This window comes from Postia placenta (genome assembly GCF_002117355.1).
Source record: "Postia placenta MAD-698-R-SB12 unplaced genomic scaffold POSPLAscaffold_7, whole genome shotgun sequence".
In the NCBI taxonomy this organism is placed as follows: Eukaryota; Fungi; Basidiomycota; class Agaricomycetes; order Polyporales; family Adustoporiaceae; genus Rhodonia; species Rhodonia placenta.
This window is the reverse complement of record NW_020169838.1, coordinates 265564-287869: the sequence shown is the minus strand read 5'-3', so window position 1 is coordinate 287869 and position 22306 is coordinate 265564. Positions and strand designations below refer to the sequence as shown.

The 22306-nt window shown below is 53.6% G+C and overlaps 8 protein-coding genes across 8 annotated transcripts; 5 read left to right on the top strand and 3 right to left on the bottom strand.

Moving 5' to 3' along the window:
• Nucleotides 1–221: 221 nt before the first annotated feature.
• On the top strand, nt 222–688 carry POSPLADRAFT_1114089 (hypothetical protein; the record flags this gene model as incomplete). The annotated part of the gene is made up of 2 exons (XM_024483427.1): nt 222–387; nt 642–688. Coding segments are annotated over 2 exons (213 nt in total), but the record flags the coding sequence as incomplete, so codon positions are not given.
• A 3379-nt stretch (nt 689–4067) lies between these two features.
• Nucleotides 4068–5569, top strand: POSPLADRAFT_1143183 (hypothetical protein; the record flags this gene model as incomplete). The annotated part of the gene is made up of 9 exons (XM_024485527.1): nt 4068–4098; nt 4211–4315; nt 4381–4529; nt 4631–4743; nt 4796–4877; nt 4934–5028; nt 5114–5239; nt 5301–5353; nt 5412–5569. 9 exons carry the CDS (start codon nt 4068–4070, stop codon nt 5567–5569), a joined length of 912 nt encoding a protein of 303 aa, XP_024338784.1.
• Nucleotides 5570–6460: 891 nt separating this feature from the next.
• Nucleotides 6461–7413, top strand: POSPLADRAFT_1033749 (hypothetical protein; the record flags this gene model as incomplete). The annotated part of the gene is made up of 5 exons (XM_024476958.1): nt 6461–6558; nt 6615–6669; nt 6728–6799; nt 6863–7317; nt 7377–7413. 5 exons carry the CDS (start codon nt 6461–6463, stop codon nt 7411–7413), a joined length of 717 nt encoding a protein of 238 aa, XP_024338783.1.
• Nucleotides 7414–7720: 307 nt separating this feature from the next.
• POSPLADRAFT_1039887 (hypothetical protein) lies at nt 7721–8554 on the bottom strand. The gene is made up of 2 exons (XM_024477612.1): nt 8191–8554; nt 7721–8116 (listed from the first exon to the last, which is right to left on the bottom strand). Exons 1-2 carry the CDS (start codon nt 8533–8535, stop codon nt 7805–7807), a joined length of 657 nt encoding a protein of 218 aa, XP_024338782.1. The 5' UTR covers nt 8536–8554; the 3' UTR covers nt 7721–7804.
• A 331-nt stretch (nt 8555–8885) lies between these two features.
• POSPLADRAFT_1169773 (hypothetical protein) lies at nt 8886–9837 on the bottom strand (the record flags this gene model as incomplete). Its single annotated transcript, XM_024488076.1, has 1 exon — nt 8886–9837. A coding segment is annotated over exon 1 (666 nt), but the record flags the coding sequence as incomplete, so codon positions are not given.
• On the bottom strand, nt 9706–9873 carry POSPLADRAFT_1143844 (hypothetical protein; the record flags this gene model as incomplete). The annotated part of the gene is made up of 1 exon (XM_024485624.1): nt 9706–9873. A coding segment is annotated over one exon (168 nt), but the record flags the coding sequence as incomplete, so codon positions are not given.
• Nucleotides 9874–11181: 1308 nt separating this feature from the next.
• Nucleotides 11182–12029, top strand: POSPLADRAFT_1070122 (hypothetical protein). Its single transcript, XM_024482381.1, has 2 exons — nt 11182–11298; nt 11349–12029. The coding sequence occupies exons 1-2, from the start codon at nt 11251–11253 to the stop codon at nt 11946–11948; spliced, it is 648 nt and encodes a 215-aa protein (XP_024338779.1). The 5' UTR covers nt 11182–11250; the 3' UTR covers nt 11949–12029.
• A 1080-nt stretch (nt 12030–13109) lies between these two features.
• POSPLADRAFT_1046476 (hypothetical protein) lies at nt 13110–20417 on the top strand (the record flags this gene model as incomplete). Its single annotated transcript, XM_024479043.1, has 13 exons — nt 13110–13406; nt 13566–13743; nt 13961–14193; nt 14345–14657; nt 14717–14982; nt 15032–15082; nt 15140–15335; nt 15386–15583; nt 15635–18412; nt 18890–18947; nt 19057–19204; nt 19336–19703; nt 20219–20417. The coding sequence occupies 13 exons, from the start codon at nt 13110–13112 to the stop codon at nt 20415–20417; spliced, it is 5283 nt and encodes a 1760-aa protein (XP_024338778.1).
• Nucleotides 20418–22306: the final 1889 nt, after the last annotated feature.

Genomic DNA, 22306 nt, shown 5'->3' with positions numbered 1-22306 from the left:
GCTCGTCGTGGTCGACGACGACGGCACTGTATATAGACGCCCGTGTTGATAACACTGCATGTGGTATTCAATTATGGGACAGCCGCTGATGAATACACGGAGACTGAAGTATCTCCCTATGACGGAGATCGAAGTGTCTCCGGCATGGGGAGATATCTCCGGCGTCTAAGAGATATTTCTCTGAGGGGGCGCTTAGCTCCCTAAACGGAAATTCTATCACGTGCAGTGCGAGAGAAACACCCAAGTCACGTGCACTTGCCGCTTTGGGTGGTGACCAAGATTTTGTCTCGTATAGTATCGGGGAGTTTCATTATGGCCAGTTTTCGGCCTCTAATGGAAATATATTTATCATGGCCAGCGCCAGAAAAGGCAGGAGGGTGCGGGAAAGTATGTAAAAAGCGAGTTTCTAACCCTAATCTGAGTTAGCCTGATTTGGCAGCAACTCAGATTAGATAACGAGAAAGGACCGGACTTTACCGAAAGCCGATGAAGAGATCGGGCGATGGTGATCCAGTCACATGATCGCCCAAAGGGGACACAAATAATTTGAAGCAAGCGCCCCGCGGTGGAAAATTGATGGAGGTGTCTCCACACGCCGGAGATATCTCCCCATGCCGGAGACACTTCGATCTCCGTCATAGGGAGATACTTCAGTCTCCGTGTATTCATCAGCGGCTGTCCCTCAATTATAGTACAAAAAAATCAAATACAAACCGAAAGAAAAGCGAATTTACCTAATCAGTTCTAGGGCGCCTAATACAGAAGTGAAATTGAATAAAAAGTAGATTATGTAATTGGTTTTCCCTTGTTTCTTTCAATTTTCCTTCAATTTTCATTCAGTCTCCATTTGGTTTCTACACCAAAAATATTAAATAGACGCTATGTCGCGCGCGTCAAACACAAACAAATTCTCGACCTTCCACTGAGAACACGAATATCTTGGCAACTGCTGAGCGTATCGCCTTCATATTTGCTACGCTAGACTCGCCTCATCGTTGCGCATGTCCTAGTATTGAAAACATCATGAATTTCCAACATTGAAATTTCGACACCTTCGGCACCCCTTTGAAGCAGAATCATTCCTGCTCGCAAATACGACATCAAAGACTCATAGGAAGGATATTCCTGGAGCTAGATGGGTAAGGAACGGCAGGAACACGTAGTGTCAACGAACGTCGCGAGCTCAGTCGAAGTTCGCGCGGAGGACCTGGACTGGGATAAGTACGTGGTAATTGACGGTCAGTGTTGAGATTTACCGCTTTAGGCTGTTGATTAACGTTAATTAGCACATAGACGCTCGGAGGTTAATTAGCCGTCAATTACACCTGTTAATCCGGCCCCCTAATATACCGACTGCTAATTTACGGTAAATTAGGAAGCGATTCCAGATTCACCGCGCCCTACTTTCGTGGAAACGGCAATATTCATCACGGTCTTCGTTCATTGCCTTGACTATCTGTCGCCTATACAATCCGAAACGAAGTGGAGGCTACATCTAATGCACTTCATTGTGCCGGTTCACTGCACACTGCTACCTATGCGTACAGATCCCTGACCGTGGCGTCCCCTTTATGAGGGGAGGACGGTGGCTGACTGGACGACTTGTAAGAATCAGTCCAGACCAACGGATCACGCTGCTGACATTGGTCGAGCTGGTCACTTTAAGAATGAGACATCCTGTGCTCAACGGCTCATCCCGCTCTGCGCGTTCCTCGCTTTCTACTTGTTGTCCGCTTCCACTTGCTCTCGCTCGTCTTGTGATCTCTGTGCACTGTTATCTCGCAATAGTCTTTCTCCACGCTGTAATGTCCTCTCGTAAGGCAACCAAATCTCGTCTCCCGACGACTGTACCTTCTACACCGACGCCGGCTCGAACGCGCCTACCTCGGCCCAGTGGAGGACGGCCAGCCCTCGGAGAGGTTGCAAATACTGCTATATCGATGTCTGCCCCCGCTACGCCTTCTGGATACAAACCTAAACCTACCACTCCACGTACCCCCAAGACCAAGCTGCCGACGCCGAAGACAAAGCCCAGGCACGGAACCCTCAGTCCTGTCAAGGTGTCAATTCCCTCGACCCCTGCACCCATTCGTACGCCGCAGAAAGCTTCCTCTCAGCAGAAGGAAAACAGTCCGTCAATACCTTCTAGACCTGCCGTAAAGACGCCTGTCCGCCGGCCTTCCCGGTCGTCGCATGTGCGCCGGACATCGCTACCCAAATCTCCAGCGTCGGTCTTTAGGCGTGCGTCCCTAAACACACAGTTCGTGTTTCCGCCTCCGGCATCCAACAAGCAGCGCGCGGCAGTGCCTGCCCCAGGTCCCACCGGGACTTCTGCAGTGAAGCCCCGCCACGTCCCCTCAAGGCACCCTGCACGTCGTTTGACCTCGTTTGAAATCACCAGCTTCTCGTCTCTTGCTCTGCCTGACGCTGTTGTCCCGAGAGCCCGCTCGTCTCTCATGCTCCCGACGCCGTCCTTCCTTTCCTTGCGGAACTCCGGCAGTGTTGCCTCGTTCGCTCTCCGCCCACGCTTGCTCCCGAACTCTTCCACGCTCTCGCTGTCGGCCGCGCTCTCTAGGAAGGCGCATAAGAAGCATGCTGCTCCACGCGGGAGGTCTTCGCTACTTCTTACAACGCCGTCGTTTGCTGCACTTGGCTCACATAGGGATGCGTCGGGTATCGTCCTCAGTCCGACACCCGGCCATGCTGCCCATCGGTCGGACCGCAAGCAATACGAATTCATCATGCGTTCTGTGAACCTCGCTCAGGATGTTTTCAGCGCAAGTATCCCTAGTAACAATAGGCCATTAACTCGGGCTAGTTTTGTCGGGCTCGCGGCCGAGTCTAGCACAACGCCTACAGCTTCAAGCTGTCTAACAAACGGCACTCGTGAACACGACCAAGCTCATACAATAAGAGAGCAGTCGAGCGCTCGGGAACATCAAGGCGTCTCAAACACCACGTCTGGATTCGGTGCCGGTCCTCAGGCAATCGGTCTCCCGGAAGATATGCTGAAAGTCCTCGGCCACCTCGAGGGGCTTGCAGCTGTTGTGCGCTACTTGAGGGATCCTGAGCCTCCCACTGCGCCGTCGCGTGCCACAGCAACGGAAGTCAGTCGTGACGCTGCAGGTTCCGGCGATGAGGATGGCCAAGAGCAAAGCTCCGGGGTCGCTGTCCTCCCCGCCTCTCAGTCGGGCTCTGGACAGCTCGATAATCTACCTGCTCCTCAACTCCCTGTCGCTCACGAACAGAATGCCCAATCGAGGCTTCCTCGTCTCCGTCGCATGAGCCTAGCCCTTAGCCGCGCACGACCGCATACTATAGTCTCTGTTCCACTGCCTTTACCTCCTCTCGTGCAAGCGCCAACCCGTGGCACGGCCACACCGCTGACCCGGCGAGCAGTCAGCGAACGGGGTGCCCCGACGGTTACCAGCTCGCTGAATTCAGCGCCCACGACAACTTCGCTCGCTCGTTCTACATTTAGGGCCGTGCTACGTCCCAGGCGTTCCGAACCCCAATCGCGCGTATCGCCTTCGGCATCTGGCTCGTCGCCGCCCAAGAGCCTGTCTCGAGGTAGAAGGATCGCAAAGTGGGCACGCAAATCCGAGGGTCGGTCTGAATAGCGGTCGCCCAGTGCTCTTTCATCCGGGGCTGGAGTCGTGGATTGGTCGTCCATCTACATGTTGCTTCCTATATGTATGCGTGATGTAACGAAACACGTCCACAATCAGTACTTCATCAACGATTTGTGCTCACACTGCAATGTCATGTCTGAACGCGACCCACGTGACCGTGACCTGGGATCGCGTCAACATCCAGGCGGCGGCCAGTGGCCAATCTCACGCCATGAATAGACTCGAGGCGACCACTGGGTGTTCTTATCTCCTCGCTTTCTCCCACAACGATGTCAGCGTCCCACTCCGCAGCATGAGCCTGAGGCTTTGACTGGCTAGCATACAGTAATCGGCGTGCCGTACCTTCAACTTCTCACTTCTCTTGTCTCCTTCACCCAAGATACGAGCTGTGTGTGGTGAGGTTTCTCCCCGCACTGCGTCGCCAAAGGATTCAGGATGCCTTGGGATTTGATACCTCTGAACAACGGTCAGTCCTCATACACGGACTATGTGACACCTGAACCCTGACATCATCGGGCATAAATGGACACTTGGAACTGGGTACATCTCGATCTCGATACACCCATCTCTCCTGTAAGGAACGAGCATTCCAAGTATCGCATATGGAACCTGGACCCTAGGAGGCGGACAATGGGCCGTTGACAGCGTTGACCAGGCGATTTCTGTGGGGTTCAATCACATAGGTGCGCTATAGCAGGCTCACAATGTCCAGAGGGCGTGATCACCAAAGCCGAGCGCGGCCTGCCAGACACCGCCCAGTCCTACCGCAACGAGCACGAGGCGGGGATTGCTATCCAGGAGTCCGGTCTATCTCGCTCAGAGCTGTTCATTACGACGAAGTACTCTGGACTCAATGGCCTCGATATTCCGACGTCTATTCGGAACAGCATTCAGAACGTGCGTGCAGAGAATGTTTCGTCTCAGTGTAATGCAGGCTAATGCCATGCTCGTTGCTCTCCTGCTATTTCTTTGGGAAACTCTGTCCACGCTGTCGACAGCTTGGCGTTGAATACGTCGACCTCTATCTGATCCACAGCCCCCGTCTGGCCGTACCCGATATCCCCACTGTTTGGTCGCAGATGGAACAAGTGCAGAACGATGGACTCGCCAAGTAAGCACCGTTACTGTGCACCGATTAAAAATGCTCACAAACTGGTATACAGGAGTATTGGCGTTAGCAACTTCAACGTTCCACAGCTCGAGACGCTGCTTGCGTCTGCCAAAATCAAACCGGTTGCCAATCAGGTTCGGCTAGCACGTGTACTCTATTTCAAAGCTTACCTCCCGCTACGACGCACCAGATCCTGTTCCACCCCTACGTCCTCTCAAGTCAGATGCCAATTGTGGAATTTGGCAATCAGCACGGCATTGTCAGCGAGGCATACAGTGTGCTGATGTACGTCTTGCTTCCCTAATGCTTCCCGCTGGAGCAAAACTATATACTCACTTGTCATCCTGCGGTTACTTCGGCGGTACGCAAGTCCCCTCACCCGCCAGCCTGGTGGCCCAGTGGATGCCCCCGTTCAGGTCATCGCAGACCGCCTGAATGCAAAGCCAGAGCAAGTGCTCCTGGCGTGGGCAAAGGCAAAGGGAGTTGTAGTTGTGACGTGCGTCCTCGATTTGTGTTCTTTCTGTGTGTTAATTCTTTATATCACTCGCCTACTTCAGATCAAGCACTAAGAAAGAGCGACTTGATGGATACCTCCAGGCGGGAGACTTCGGTGAACCCGACATCTTTCCGCGTCATGTCAAGTGTACTGATGGCGTTGTGTTTTGCAGAGCTTACTGATGAAGACATTGCGTCCATCGACACTGCTGGGATACTCGGGGCCCGAAGGCTGTCTGCACGTACCTTCCTACGCCGCGCGGCCATTGCTGCTCTTGTGGGAGCTGCGCTTCTTGGCGCATGCAGCTATATGGGCGTTAACATCATTTGAGCCCATCTGATGTCTGGTGCGCTGGTTCAAACGGATGCGGGAGACAAACCGACACGCAGAACTAGCTGATGAAATTTGATTATTCTGAGGAACAGTGGACTCCAATTTTGTGCTAATTGTACTGAATCCTCGTTGTACAATGTGGATTGGAACATGGACCTCGTCATTGTGCTATTTGTTGTACTATTGTACTATTTTCTGTTTGATCAAATTTGGTGTGTTTGCTTCAAGTGCTACCCTGCGTGCACATTCAAGTACGCCAATCCAACTTTTCTCAACTCTTCCTTTGGCGCTGTCAGGATATTGCCGAATCATGCCGTAGGCTTCGAAGGGGCTTCAAGTTGGTCGAGCGCTCATGGCCTTCATGATGATCAGTGATACTCAAGCCTTTCTAACTCTCACATAAGGTAATTCTGACAGATTGCGCCCCAGTGAAAGAATAGACTCCCAGGACTATAGGTGTATCCATCAAACCTCCGCAGTCTCAATTTGCTGACTGATAGAGTTCCTCCGCGGACAAACGTCATTTTGGTGATTATACCTTTCGGCTACATCTGGATCACGGCAAGAGTAGGACATTCAAGTCACATTGGATATCTCGGATTATCGCAGTCAGACATTGTCTGACACCAATTATCACTTTCGTTCAATCCAGACGGCATGTCAAATAGCATGATCGGAGGTTTCCCCGTGGACAAACGGAAGCTCAATTTAGTACCGTTTGTCCGACACTATGTCCGCGGAGAGACTTGCACAGAGAGGAGGAGGCAAGACATCTATATCGTATAAAACGCGCCGACACCGACTTTGATGCATCACAACAACCTAAACACTCTTGCTTCTCTTGTTCTCTCGGCTTTACTACTTCCGGACCTCGTGAATTCCCTCCACATGGCTTACGCTCAGCAGACCCTGTTGGATGACCTCGAGAAGATGAGGGGATTCGCTACAGTCCCCAAGCCTCAAGATATATATACATGGGTCCAGTGGTAGGTGCACCGCATAATAATCTTGTTATTCCTACGTGGCTCACGGTAAGATGCAGGGAGATGGCAAGAACGCATGTCGCCATCATCGAGTTCTGGCTGCAGGTGCAGAAGGTTCGCATACGCATACATGTCGCCGATCAGATCTCCAGCTGACCAAATATCTCGATAGCAATTCCGTACCACCGCTCCAATCGAAGATGCGGAGAACTTTCTCGGTTTCGCAAAGCAGTGGGTGCGAACTGTGGGTATATATATATATGTTCGTATCCATGACCTCGTCTCCTAACGATTTCCTGTCCATTAGCTCGAGCTGCATCATCAAATCGAAGAGGAGATCCAATTTCTCCACCTCAACCCTCCGCTCGATACCAGCACCAGCCACGATCAGCATACTGCACTACTCACCCCCCTCCGTGTCTACCACGTTTACCTCGAGTCTGTCTCCACTGGCATCGAGCCCTGGTCCGCCAGCAAGGCTGAGACACTTGCGCAGGCCTTCCTACCTATCCTGATGCACCACTTCGTCGAGGAGCTGCACATGCTTGACCCAGAAAGGCTGTGCGCGTCGAGCATCTCTGCAGACACGCTAGAGGCGATGCGCGTGAGCGTGGCGACGCGAGCGAAGGAAATTGCAGACCCGACGGCGGATATCCCGCCGCTGATCATGCACAATGGCGGGGCGCTGGACTGGCCACCGGTACCGTGGGTGCTGAGCGAGACGTTCAAGATGCCGATGGAGCTGTATCTCCCGCACAAGGGGTGCGTTGCCGCATTTCCATTAATATCTGCGACTCTGTGATCTTACATTGCGTTTTCAGGTGGTGGAAGTATGCAGCGCTTCCCCTTAATCTGTGATTCGTCGTACCTATTGCCTTCATGCATTCCTTAAATTCGATGTCAGGATACAACGGTGTTTGCCAGACGTCTTACCGTCTAACAACTGCACTGCACAAACCCTCCTCATGCGACAGCGACTGAGAACCTTGCCAGCATGGGGCTTCGTTATAGCAGGACAGGTGGTATCCCTGATTCGGCTTACTCACAAGCCTTGCGCCACAGTAAGCGGCGTCTCAGCAAACAAACTCAAACCTGCCATAGCTGGGGCGGACGCCGTAAGCCCGCATCATTGTGTATATATATATATGACTTGCCAGTCCCCAATGCACGTTCACTTATATGTATTGCGTATAGCAGTAATACGTGCATGGCTCTCGGGAAACTGCTTGTCGACCAACTCGGCTCAAGATTATCGCAGCGCGCTTGCGACACTCTCCACAGCATACGCGGCGACTACTCTTTGCGGGTTGTCCTCTGCCATTGCAGCGAGCGCCGCACGGAACACGTTCGCAATCATCTCGAGCAGCGAGACGTCGCCCGTAGACAATGCCGACCTTGCCGGTGCCTGGGACGGAAGCACGAGCGACGAGAGCGGACCTGCATCGCACCCACGGGTGTCGAGGAGGAAATCGCGCGCGAGTAGGAGTGCGGGCTCTGCAAAGCACCACAGGAAGGTGCGCCCCGTGGTGACGACCCAGTCCGCGGCGTCCACGATGCGCGTCTGCGAGACCGGATCCGCCGGCGCGTGCTCAGCCTCGAGTGCACGGCCACCGCGAAAGAGAAGGCAACACGCACCACGGCGACGTACAGCGACGACTGGCGCATCTCGCACCGCGCGCGGTCAGAGTAGTCGAACTTGAGCGCCATCCCGAAGTACACCAGCTGCAGCACGCGCGCGCGCACCTCCCGCACGGAATCTTCGCCCGCGCCGCCGCCCTGCCCGAACTGCAGCAGGCACTCGCCCGCCGCGCGGCTCTCTTGCGCCCACACACGCACGCGCTCGCACAGCGGTAGCCCGACATGCGCGTACAGTTCCGCCTCCGCGATTTCGCCGCCTGCCCGCGCGGCGTCCGCGACGAGCGCATCAAGGTCAACGCACAAGTCGACGAACGCGTCGAACTCATGCTGCGCTTCATCCATCGCGCCCGCTTCGCTAGCTCCACGGTGCTCGGTGGCGAGCACAACGGATTGCGGGGCGACTGTCCCGCCGGCAGCCTTGCTCCAAAGCCATGCGGCACGCGCAAAGGTGCGCTGGAGCGCGGCGTCGCGGATCTGCGTGGCCGCGCACGCGCCAAGACGGATGTATGTGCGCGCAGCGCTTGAGGGGGAGAGGCTGAGGGAGGGTGTGGGGGACGCGGGCAGCCCGGGGAGCCCGGACGTGAAGATGGAAGCGAGGGCCAGGTAGAGCAGGCCGGCCGCGGCCAGCGCGCTGGAGTCGCTGTCGGCGGACGTGGTTTCTGTTCGTGCGGACGGAGGGGGGCACTCGGCCTGCGAGTGGACGGTGAAGTACGCCCTCATAGCGAGGTCTTGTATCTGGCTCGGCAGGTAGGGAGCACAGGTTGGCGAGCGGTCCGCGGACATGGAGGTTGCGAGTGTTTCGAGAGCACTCACAAAGAACAATGCGCAAATGTCTCCGGTTCCGCTTTCGGTACAACCTGCCACGAGCTCCTTGAGGCGCGGCAACGGGAAAAGCGGGAGGAAGACGTGTACAAGTGAAAGCGTACTGTCATCTACGACGCTACTGGAGGCAGGCGGCGGTAGTGCAGGTACTCTAGGACCTTCTTGGCCTAGGCGTGCAGCGAAAGCACCGACGGCAGAGTCAGATGGGAAGGGGGACATATTCGTTGTATCGGCTACTCCTGGCCAGAATGAGGGAGCACCCGCACCTGGAATATCCGTGAGAGGCTGATTCAACAAGAGCTGAGGATTGAAATCGGCAGATAGAAGCGCGAGAATCGACTGATCGACTGACGAAGTAGGACTGTCGTCCTGTAGCATGGATACGGCCGGACCAGTGTTCGCGAAGGTATCAGCCGCTACAGGCTCCAGTGGGCAAAGTGGTGTAGAGAATGCGTCCGCCCCACCCGGCTCAACTGACGAAGAGCCTGATCCACCAGTCCAGTCAAGAATAGGCGTAGACGACGTGAAACTACCCATAAGTTCGGCAAAGGAATCTATGTCAACTTGTTGCGTCGCGTCCCCTTCAGTCGCGAGGTTCTCAGGTTCGTGCGTTGAATGCACCGATGTGCGTCTCCTGCGGTGCTGTTGAGGGTCGTCGCCACTAGCGGTGCTTTGCACTTGCTTCCTCTTCCAACCCTGTTGTGGGCCGGACCGTTTGCGGGCATCAGCATATACGCATTCTGTTTCATGCAGCGAGCAATTGCTACAAGATGGCGTAGACCCATCACAGCGTAGTTTCCGTTGACGGCAGCTGTTGCACGCTATTATTGCTTTGGGACGGTCAGGTTTGGTCGACATTTTTCACTGTAAATATTAATGACACTTATTAGTACAGCCTCAGCACACGTCTCCAACAATGCCAAACCTTGGTGAGATGTAGAGCCCGCTTTGTCAGAGCTTTGTTAATATGCATCCACTGCACGGGAAGTGGCTCGCACAGCGTTTAATCCTACGGTGGAAGCAGGTGCTTGTGATTGCGACAGAGTTAATGCAAGAGAGTGTTTGAATGAACTGACTTCGTAAAGGCTAGGGCTATGCCTATCGGGACACGTCAAAGATGTATTGATAGAGGATCTGGTGTGGTAGGACCGGATGGCCCACTGGCGAGATCCGCGGAAAGTCGCGGGCCAGGCGTATCCTGCCCGATCGGGCGCTTTCTGGCTTCTCGCTCGTTTACTAGTTTTACGCATGAATTGCGAGCACTGGGGGCAAAGACAATTTGTTTCTCCAAAAGAGCAAACAAAAATTGAATCAAAAACTCGACCCTTGCGCCCATATGTAGATGATAAGTGAGCGTGCTGCAATGCGCGCTCGGATTACACCCCCGAATAAAGGAAAATGATCCCGATTTGTATGATTAGGTTGTGTCTATATATAAATGTCTGGAAAGTATCAGGGTTAGGGCTTGCCTTACCAAAGATGGTAGGAACGGCGTGGGATGACGCGCCCCCCACCCTCCACACCCATGCACCCATGTCCGTATTTTATCAGGATCACCCTCCCCTCTCCCCTTAGGTTGAGTTCATCGAGGTGGTGGCGCTAATATCATGGCTATCAGAGCCCAATTGAAACTGAACACAGGGATCTGAATATCTACATATCCAATCTTATATGCATTGCCAATTGGGATCGGGGCTTCCCGCATATATTCGGGGATGTTCCTCTAATGCATTCGTCCTACATACGGTACCCAAGTTCTGATTAGCATTTGCTGTTAGAAACATTGTGCATCGTCTCGGATACTGGCTTGTATACCATGTCTACCAGCTAACACTTTCAGTGTCCCCCGGGAAAACCTCCGCACACGATGCCACCTACGTGATCGCCACGGTATCGTCGCGATCCTCTCAATACGGTCGATGACGTGTCTTGTTTTATCGAAAGCTTTCGTGGAAGCTTACAATAACTGTACTTGCGATTGGCCAGGCCTGTCTCCACTGAGGCGGGCCTACATCAGCGATGAGGTCACCTCGTCGCCCCACCGACTGGGGCAGGCCAGGTTGCCCCGCCCATGACCATCTCCCGTGTCTCGATGAGTGACTTCTCAGCCCGTATATAAGTCAGGGGCATCTGCATGCCTTGCTCATGAACCAACCTCTGCGCTCCCGCCTCCTATCCTCGACCTTCCGACGCCGAAACACTTTTTTCCCGCCCACACTCGCCAGCCTCAGAGCCATGTCGCAGAAGACGCTCTTCCAAGCCGTCAAGGAGGACCACGAGGAGGTGCGTCTGCTCGCGCGAGCAATGTCTCGCCTTTCCTGACCCGCGCACAGATGTACCTCTACCACGACGAATTCAAGCGTGCGCGCGCCGCAGGCGACGTCGACGCGCAAGCGCGCTGGGCGCGTCAGCTCACATGGGAGGTCGCGCGCCACGCCGTCGGCGAGGAGCTCGTCGTATACCCGCTCATGGAGAAGCATCTCGGCGCGCAGGGCCGCGCACTCGCCGACCACGACCGCGCCGAGCACCAGCACGTCAAGGAACACCTCTACAAGCTTGAGTCGCTGCAGCCCGGCGCGGCGGACTACAGCGCGCTCATCGAGCAGATCATGGCGACGCTGCACCCCCACAACGACGACGAGGAGGTCAAGGACCTCCCGCTTCTCGAGGCCGCGATCGGGACGGACGCCAGCCGCTCCGCCGCAGCGAGCTTCAAGAGGACGAAGAAGCTCGTGCCGACGCGCGCGCACCCGTCTGCACCGAACAAGCCGCCGTTCGAGACTCTTGCGGGGCTGCTCGCGGCGCCGGTCGACAAGCTGAAGGATTGGTTTGCGGAATTCCCGAAGGAGGAGGAGATGGGCGCGGCGAAAGAGGAGCTGACGCACCGTGATCATGACGCCGCAGCAGACCGAGAACGCAAGGGCGAGCTATGATGTCATTCCCTCTGCTGTTGTAGTACTAGCTCTGTATATTGGACGCCCCGCAGAATCTGGAAGAATTCGCAGATGCAAACCGGACTGGAGTAGATCCGTTATGTTGGCCCGTGCCCTTTGGCAGAAGAAAAGCGCCCAGGGGTAGCCGTTGAATCAAGTGACGAACGAGGGGAAGGATGGATGAGGTAAGCAGAACGACCGTGTTCGAGCCAACGAGAAAAGAGCGGGGCTCGAAAACAACGCCGGAACGCTCAATCTGGCCTGCTCGGCAACAGCCGACTTCGAATCAGCCGCCTCAAGATATAGAAGGCAATTCTATTCTGCAACTATGTCTACAGCGACCTTGCAATGCGAACTAAAAAGGTTTTTGACAAAGACCACATTCAACCAGATCTGAACGACGTACCTACGCCAAGCATAATCACAAGGCCAATACGGTACCACAAGAATGATTCTTCAAACGCGTCCATTCGAACGCTTACGTCACTGATGATAGGACGGTGATCTCCGTACGTCCACTTAAAAGCAGGGTGGGAGGATTGCATTTCCTTATGTTCCCCAGGTGAGAGCGATCTTGAGCGATTCTTAAGACACGGAAAAGTCTCATAAATGCAGATCCAAGCATAGAAAGCAAGTAGGGTTTAATATGCTCGCGAGCCGCCGCCTTCGAGAGACCCACGCAAACAAGGGAATCAGCATCGGTCACGATGCATGGCGATGTACACGAACTGAGCGTGCTGATGTCGGTCGCGGGCCTTGAAAGCACCTTGTAGGCAAGACTGATTGGTCAGATATCTCAAGAAGTCCTCTTCTCGTCACTCTTCGAAGCCGATCGCAATTCATTCGACAGCACCCCGATGAGAGGTCTCTTACGTACGATCTGCGTCTCATCTCAGGGTTTTCCTCGTGAATAAGGTAGACGCAAAGAGCCTTTTTGCGAACCACCTCTAATCAGTGTCCGGGAATGGCGCGTTTGTAACATGATTAAGCATGCATGCCTATCCTTGAGGGCTTGTGAAACATGCGGCACGCCTCGTGCCTCGCATGTTATGTCGATGAGTAGGGAGCCTGTGCGAGCCTCTGCCGCGCTCTCTTTCCTTGTACCTTGCTACTGGTTGTCACCTTCGTCATAATCTTCGTCCTCGTGAAGATCGGCTCACTATGGAGATAGCCATACACCCAAGCACAGCTGGGCTGAGTGCTATATGGGACAATGCAGTGGCAAAGTTCAAGCTTAACACCGAGATAGACCTATACGATCCTCGCGCCATCGTTCAGCCGCATTCCACCACGCTCGAGGACGTCGAAGGTCCAAACAGTCTTCTAACGGCCTTCCAACATCGCCGAGAACACAGCGCAAAGCTGAAGTATCAGCGCGCGCTCCTGCTCGTGAAACTCATGCCAGTCTTGGGGGATGTAGAATGGCTGTTGAGAACAGAGGATCGTGACGAGGAAGATGTGAGTACGCGAATGTATATCCGATTATACCTCCGTATCAAATTCCTTCGAGAACAATCTTCGTCGAACTATAGTGCATCGTTCGATTTGCGCCTTGCTTCTTGTGAGTACGTTGCGTTTGAGATATCTTGCGTCGCTGACAGCATGCGGCGTATGCAGCTAGCAGATGAGGAACGAATATGCATCGCGATCAACGCTCTCTTCGATCGCTTGCCCACTATCCCTCGACCGGATGTGCAATTAACGCTCACCGCGAGGAACGCTTTGGACAACATCCTCATTTCATATATCGATCTGATGGGCGTGTCCCACCGACTCTTGTACGTATATCAAGAAAGTCAGTTTCATTTCCCATGGCCTTCAAAGTACTTGGTTAACACTGTCTAGAGGGTCGAAATGCGATTGCAAAACATGAGTCTGTAAGCATGCTGCTATCCGAAATGCAATGGAAGATCAATGATTTGTCCATGGCGGGCGGTACGCAGCCTCTTTCTGTGCATGCAATTTCAATCACTGACCGTCTATCTCAGAGCTCCTCCGGAAAAATCTTCGAGTCATGCTGGATCGCGTTCTGCAAGACCACACAGAAATCATCACCATGACCACCAATGCGACGGGCGAGCAGATGCTGATTTCCTCTCGCGAGGAGCTTCTATCACAACTTCGCGCGTACTGGAAAGAGGTGGAACCTCAACCGGACGAGAGAGCACGAATACAAAAACTCATCGTGGACCTCTCTGATCGTGTCATGAGGCTTCAAGAGAACCGTAGAATCGGCAAACAAGTGGTGCGTCGCGCTCATTATCTAGACTGGGCAGTCTGATGCGATCGTAACATTGTATGACAAGGACCTCGTCATTCTCAGGAGTTTCCTGTCGCTTGTAAAGGCATGTATTCATATCATATACCGGATTGATCGTGCTAACCATGGCCTGTAGGCCGCTCGAGGGAAACATGCGGCGCACGACATTGTGGTAGAACTCTTGGACGAACTCTCTTCTATCACCGGACGCATCAAGCCGAAGTTGACAACTTCGGTTGATACTCGCTCTATCATCCGTATCAAAGTCCAGATCTTAATGATTGTCGGCATCGGCGTCAAAGTTCTCCTCGCACATAAGACGGTCCTCCACATTACCACGATGATCCGCAGCGCCTCGTCGCTATTCGCGTGGCATGAAGGGCTTCAGTCCGCGATCGAAGAGCTAAAATGGCTGGTCGATCGCGCACTTCCGCGGGAACCGCTGCCTGGTGAGTCGTCCATGAACTCTATCTAAACAAAACTTCCTGACATACCTGGATTTGGTTAGACAGAGCTGAAGACCCGCATTTGAGATTCCAGAAACTCTGGCAGGACGCTCTGGAACGATATGCTGTCATCACTGAGTCGGACGTCCAGGTGCTGGAGGCATTTACGCGCGTTGATACACTTCCGTTGCTTGAGGCCGCTCTCGCTGAGAAGAATCATGTATATCGGCGGGGTGCCAACAAGACTAGGGAGGCCAGGCATGCTTTGAAGCAGATTGGCAAGTTTATCAAAATTTTCATGCGTCCAGCGGCTAAGCTTGCGGAACCGGTATGATGCTTACGGCACAATAAGAGACTCGAATTGACTGGTATTCTAGCACTTTGCGGGCGCCAAAGTGGTTGCGTCTGCACTAAGTAAAGTTGTCGAGGTAAACTTAATAGCTGTTCTCTCATACGAATGATATGAACAACGTGAACATTGGCAGGCAGTTGATAGGTCCGAACACATATACCAGCCGATGCTGGACTTACTCAACAAATTATCTTCCTTTGTTAACCGTCTACAAGTATTCTTGCGCAACGACATTCCGGAGGAGATGAACGAGCCCCTTGTCAGGATACTGTGTGAGATACTCGTGATCTTTGGCTTACTCACGAAGCATCTCAAGAAGGGTTTCATGGGTAAGTCTTCCATTACGAGACAGTTTGGTGAATGTGTTGAAGCTCCGTAGCCCGGATTTTTGCTGAGGATGAGGAGGTCAAGCGCGCGCTGCACTCCCTACAAGGCTTGATTGAAGACGAAGCGCTCATGACCGCTACTCTAGCGTTCTCTGAGACTCAGAAAATGCGCCAAAGGATGTCCATTTTCGTCAGCCGTGGCATGCGACCTGTCTGGGAAACGACGGATGCGATAGAGGGTCAAACTGAAGGTATGGCGAACTAGCTTACGAATAATCCTTCGACCAATAACATTTCAATAGAATCTGCTCCGAATGTCGATGAGACGTATAGACGACGAGGATTTCCCGAAAGACCATCCTTGTTTGTGGGGCGTGGACGCGACAAGAAGAAAATCATCGCAGCTATTCTAGAGTGTGTGCCAATAACCGTTCTCGGTGCTGCCGGAATAGGCAAGACGACCCTAGTTCTCGAGGCGCTTCACGACAACAGGGTCTGCGAATGCTTCACAGCACGCTACTTTGTGTCTTGTGATAACATCAAAACCGTCGAGGAGCTGCGAATCCAGATTGCCTCCGTTCTAGGCATTCCTGCGCAATTCGGGGACGAGCAATTGAGCAGGAGCATCCTGATAGAGCTGGGTCAAGAACCAGCAATCCTGTTCCTCGATAACTTCGAGGCCCTATTTGACATCCCGACATCACTCAAGAAGGTGACGCGGGAGCTCGATACGCTCGCCGGTGTGGAGACGCTTTCGCTTGTCGTTGCAATGCGTGGCACAGAAGCTCCTGCTGAGAGTCGACTGCGTTGGACCAGGCATCTGCTCCAGCCAATGACGCTCCCTGAGGGAGCACGGTTGTTCAGAAAAGTCGCAGGTATTGTCAACATCGATGATCCCAATGTCAATCCACTCGTCCGCCTGGTGGATAGTGTTCCATTGGCAGTCGTCTTGCTGGCCCACGAGGCGAACCAGAGTGGCCGGACAGATACGCAAGCTCTGTGGGACCGTCTGCAAGCGGATGGCATCGCAAGCTTACAGAAACATGACGATGCTCACGATGAGTCATTTGATCTATTCTCATCCATCGATGTTTCCGTCAACAGTCCCCGCATGAATCAGAACGCCAAAGTAGTGATGGCGCTACTTGCCATACTACCAAATGGATTGCCTCATTCTTCAGATCTATTAGAGGAGCTGCAAAGTGCAATTCCTCATCACATTGATCTTGTCGACTCTCTGACGACTCTCTGTCGTGTCGCGCTCGCTTACATCGATGACGCTGGAGGCCCGCAGCGCTATCGGATGCTTTCCCCGATTAGGGAGTATTGTCACGACAATCCTGAACTCCAGGTTTCCGGGGAATTGCAAAAAGGTCTTGTACAGTTCTACCTGAATTTCCTCAATGCGCGCGACGCCACAACCATTGCAGGCAGGGAGATTGTCCCTCCGGAACTGCCCAATATCGAGTACATCCTCCTTTCCAGCGTACCTAGCGCACCCGAAGCGGTTATCAACCTCTCCCCCCACTTCCCGAAACGCTCAGGAAACCCGCTCGCTCCATTGTCTAAGTTCTTCCGCCGTCTCTTCTCACCTGCGTCGCTCCGGCACACACGATCCACTAATATCGACTCCTCCATCATTCGCGCAGCAGTCTTGTACACGGATTGGATGCTTCATCTTGGTACGCCATCGCCTTCGATATTGGAGAAGTGGATTCCTCTGTTATCAGAAGAGAGTCTATCATACCAAAACGATCTGAGCTCGAGCTTGCTAGGAAACTGCTTAAGCACACTCGCGAAGACATACGTATTTCTCGATCGACGCAGTCAAGCAGAGTGGTACTTCCTGTTTGCTTCGAGGCTCCACGAGGCTCGTGGAGACTTGCGCGAGATGGGAAATGATATTAGCGCATTGGGAGTGCTGTGCCTCAGGACAGCTGTGGAGGCGAGAGCTGAGAAGTTCTTCCAGGAGGCACTACAACTCTACACGATGTGCGGAGACGAGCGCGGATGCGCCGGCGCTCTCCGAAGCCTTGCCGAAGTCTCTTTGATGAAGGGTGATGTGGACGACGCCGAGCAGAAGCTTTTTAAGGCCCTAAGGATCGATCACAATGCTCAAAGCTGCCTCGGTTTGGCGAGTGACCTTGTGTACCTCGGCGAGGTATCTCTACGCAGGGGAAGACTCGACGATGCAATGCAATCGTTCCAATCCTCGCTTACTTTCTTCCAGGCATCAGGGAGTGTGCTCGGCGAGGCAAGTGTCCACCAGCGTCTTGGATCTTTGTGGCAGAGAATGGACACGGTGGATGGCGCGATAACAGACGGGCTAACAAGAGGGCGTACGCCAGCAGACCTTGCAATGCAGTCGTTCAAGACAGCGTTATCTCTCCATAAGGCTGTACGGGACCGCCTTGGGGAAGCAGATGTCCATGTCGAAATTGGATATCTGCATCGAAGCGAAGGCCGTCTGAATCGAGCTGAGATTGCCTTCCTTAAAGCAGGGAAGCTCCATCACCAAGCACAGAAGAGGCTCGACGAGGCGCACGACATCCGAAATCTGGCACAGATATACATGGACATGGGTTCTTACGATACGAGAGCGGAGTGGCTGTTTCTTGAAGCACGCCAGATGTACCGCACCATCCGCATCTCCCGTACAGATGCAGATACATCAACACGCAGTAGATTGGATATACGGAGGGGATATCTATTCTCTGCTGAAACGTGCTTCCAGGTCTCAGCGTCGCGCCGCCGCATTCTCGAAGATCGCCTTGGAGAAATACGCACTTTATTTTGCCTTGGAGAATATTATACGCGTGAAGGACGCTTTGATGAGGCCGAGGAGAATCTTTCGGAGGCGATTGCGCTATGCGGCAGCGTTAATTCCCGCCACGCTGAAATGCGTGGCCAGCAGCTCATCTACAACCTCTGGGTGAAGGATGTGATGGCAGCTCAGGAAAATGATCCTGATCGTGCTACGGAGATTATTCTGCAGTTTGAAAATAGCTATAGCAGTAACGACGATGGAGATGCACACTTTTTGGACTATGGAAGGCTTTCTCACACTATCAGCATTGCAGGTGTGGACACCTACAACAACACCACAAACTCCTTCGAAAGCGGACATCGGTCGGATATCCGAAACCGAAGGGGTTGAATTACCGATCGACGTACGATGCCATGAGTAGGAGCAGAATACCTTGCGTAACTGATACATTTTGGGTTCGTGTATATACTTGATGGGCCACATTCCGTAATGACATTCCACGCTATTGAAGCCTGTGGTTGGATTTGACGTTCGCGCACCGCGGAAAGATTATATGATTTCTCAAAGTCTAGCACACCATATATTCGGGTTTTGCGATATGATCAACGTCAGCATATGCACGAGGCCATCTGCCGCGTTTTAAAATGCTTCAAACTCTTCGCTGGGAATCGGAGTCACATACCTGTAAGGAGAAAGGCCATTCCGAGAGCTAGTAGGGTATAATTGATCAACGTAAGTTGGGCTCGCGTCGCTAGACAGTGTGTCAGGTTACATTCCACTAGTAGCGCAGCACGAGCAGCATTGATAGGCACAACCGTTGAAAAAACGCGGGAGAAAGGGTGCAGGCAGTGAGGGCAAAAGGCACAGACAGAACGAGTATTATAATGAGCCACAGAGATGAACGCAGGAGCATACACGCACTGATTAGTTCATCTTCGAGTGCACCCAGCTCCCTAGGCACGTCTTTGGCAGAGAGGGCAGACGTGTCCGGCGGCAGGGCGCCAAGCTGTCGCAACTTCGGCACAAGCGCCTCCTCGCGTGCATGCAGCGCCGTAAGCTGCCTGCGGACATCCCAAAGCTCGCGGTTGAGCGCGTGGCTGTCAGGGTGGACTGCTCCGGGACGTGAACGCGCAAGAGATGCCGACGTCGGAGCCGGAGACACAGCGGCACCGCGCGAAGGGGCACGAGGAATACTCGCCAATGGCGCGTTGGAGGCGAATACATCGGTGGGATTAGAGACGTCGTTGTGGTGCAGGCCACGTATACGAAGAGATAGACTGGGGCGGTGTATTCGTCTTGGGCCGCGACATTCGAGCATCGCGCAACCGCTTCGGTGAGGCGGACAGTCTCGCACATCTCGGGAAGTTGAATCTCAGACGAGATGACTTGAATGGAGCAGAGCACTCTTTTCTGGATGCACTTGCGCTACACCGGATCGTCCAAAATTATATTGGATATGCCAATAACCTCAGCAATCTTGGAAAGGTGTACTTGCGGAAGGACGACGTGTATGGTGCGGAAAGAGCGTTCCTGGACGCATTACCCCTCCACCGTGCTATAAAAGATCGACTAGGCGAAGTCAACGATCTCCGCAATCTCGGCGAGTTACACTTGCGACAAGGGAATCTTGACAAGGCAGACCTTGCGCTCAATGATGTATCGTCTCTCTACCGCATTCTCGAGGACCGTTTCGGCCAAGCAAAAAATTGAGGGGCTTGGGAGAGGTTTACCTTCGCAGGGGCGATCATGATGGTGCTGAGCGTTTCCTTCGGGATGCCCGGGAGCTCCACTACGTTGTAGGTGAGCATATACAATATAATCAGATCTAGCTGAGGATCGTCGAAAGTCATATCAGTGGCTATGAATGCTCAAGATATTCTTCGGCGGCAAAATACAAGATCACCTTGACATCACTTACGCGCTGAGTAGGGATCAGTATGGGTTACCACCAACATTCATGCGCGTTAGTGGCCTGCTCGCGCATGCTGGAAGTGCAAGACATATGATTCATTTGATAACGATCAACTTTGCGTACCCTCTACCACCCCGATCCCACTGTCCCTGTCCCCATTAGCGCATCTTCCGTGAGTTGCGCCAGCTGCTTGAATGCATCTAATAGTGATGGCACGATGAACGGCTTCATGCACTCTCGCCGCGCGTCGTCTAACACGCCCTCGGTGTACACCCTGCGCAAGCGCTCCCCCTCCAGCGTTGCTTCAGCCACTTGTCGTGCCTCGGACTCCCGCTGTAACTGGGCCCGAGTTGCTAGACGGTATGTCAGGACATATTCCAACAAGGTCGAGGCGCAACCGCGGTGAATGGGAACAACCAATTAAGAGCGAGGGAGAGGAGACTAGTATAAACCATGTACGAAATACCGTAGCCAGCGTCAGACATGAACACAGAAGTGCACGCACCGATCAGCTCGTCCTCAAGTGCACCCAATTCCCTTGGTAGCTCTTTCGCAGACGGAACAGAAGCGTCCGACTGCGACTGCGGCAAGGCGCCAAGCTGTCGCAGCTTCTGCGCGATCGCCTCCTCACGTGCATGCAGCGCCGTCAGCTGCCTGCGGACATCCCAAAGCTCGCGGTTGAGCGCGTGGCTGTCAGGGTGGACTGCTCCAGGACGTGAACGTGTAAGGGACGCCGACGTCGGAGCCGGAGACGCGGCCGCACCGCGCGAAGGGGCACGAGGAATATTTGCCAATGGCGCATTGGAGGCGAACGCATCGGTGGGATCAGAGACTCGTCGTTGTGGTGCAGGCCGCGTATGCGAAGAATTAGATTGGGGCGGTGTATTCGCCTTGGGCCGCGAGGTCGAGGGAGATGCCGCCCCTGACTGCTGTGGCCGCCCTTCTTGGTGGCGGTATGCAGCTCGTGCTGACTCTTTATCTGTGCCAGATTCGCGGTGTCGGTACCCCCCGCGAGAGACATCGCTATCAAATGACGAATCTTGAAGACGGCGACTCAAGGCTCGAGGCCCGGATGGAGGCATATCGTGCATCTGGCGATATTGGGAGCTAGATTCAACAACGTGGTCTGAAGACGATTGGTTTAGCATTCTTGCCTGCTCGTATTTCCGGTAGGCCGAGGAGCGTGGCGCAGTGGGTGGCGCTGGTGCTGATTGCTGCGAAAGCTCGCGCTGCATATGTGATGCTGTTTGTGGAACAAACTCGTCACTGGAAGGACGAAATGCGGAATTTGGCGAGTGGTTGTATGTGTTTTGCACAACGTTGCGAGCTTGGGGTATTTCAAGTGGAGGAGGTTCAGGCACGGTATTCTAAAGCAGCCCGATAAACTGGTTAAACGTGAATGCGGTAGTACGTCGTAAGTGCCACGTACCTCTACCTTCATCTTTTGTAAGAGTGAAAGCACAGCCGACGACTGGCTCAATTGCTGAACAGCCTGCATGGCTGTCTCAGAGAGTTGCATTGCAGGCAGGACCTGCTGTGGGGGCGGGCTGTCCGACACAAGTGTAACCTCCATGGGCTCCGGTTTAATGTGCACGGGGTCTGTGTATGTTGCTGAACGCTGCAAAGCCCCATGCGGCGCACGATTGCCCGCCATCGGTGATGATAGCTCGCGTGCCTGCTTGATAGATGTCGGCGGGCGGGCAGCCTTGCCACCAGAAGGTGACTCGCCATACGGCAGATTCTCGGGGAATACCGCGGACATACGTGGCTTAAATTTCGTGGTCAGAGTTTGGGTCCTGTAGACAGCAGAACGTGTGAATTAGTGGGTATATGCGCATATAAAATACGATACGCACCCTGTAGAGAGCGACATGAATGAGCTGCAGCTCAGGACGGCATGAGGATCACGGTATAAGCGATCTTCTACAAAAGGCTTACATTGACATTTCGTGGAGGGATTGCTTCTCTTTCATGACGGTATTAAATGCAGCCCGAACGTTGTCATAGAGTTCCTGAGTAGAGCGTGAAGTTGAGTACAACTACGCGCAACTCGAGGTTCGTTGTAGCTGAAGAATAGTGTCTGATCCACCGGATACCCATAGCGCTTCCGGGCTGAATTCACGGCCACAAAGTCCGGCATGTACGCATGGATTATTTCCCATATGTCGAAAAGCCTCCGATAGAATGCCCGCGTGGTATCACAGCCCCAAACCTCAGGCAGTGACGCCAGCCGAGCATTCCAACCGTTGCCAAGTTGACTCCATCATGCGAACCCAGTATTTCTGGTTGACACGT

What these genes read in the sequence shown, in the direction of transcription:
- POSPLADRAFT_1070122 (XM_024482381.1), top strand. Translation starts at nt 11,251, where the DNA reads ATGTCGCAGAAGACGCTCTTCCAAGCCGTCAAGGAGGACCACGAGGAG. An exon ending in TCAAGGAGGACCACGAGGAG is followed by an intron (nt 11,299 to 11,348) that starts GTGCGTCTGCTC and finishes ACCCGCGCACAG; the next exon opens with ATGTACCTCTACCACGACGA.
- POSPLADRAFT_1039887 (XM_024477612.1), bottom strand. Translation starts at nt 8,535, where the DNA reads ATGGATGAAGCGCAGCATGAGTTCGACGCGTTCGTCGACTTGTGCGTT. An exon ending in CGTCGCTGTACGTCGCCGTG is followed by an intron (nt 8,117 to 8,190) that starts GTGCGTGTTGCC and finishes CCGGTCTCGCAG; the next exon opens with ACGCGCATCGTGGACGCCGC.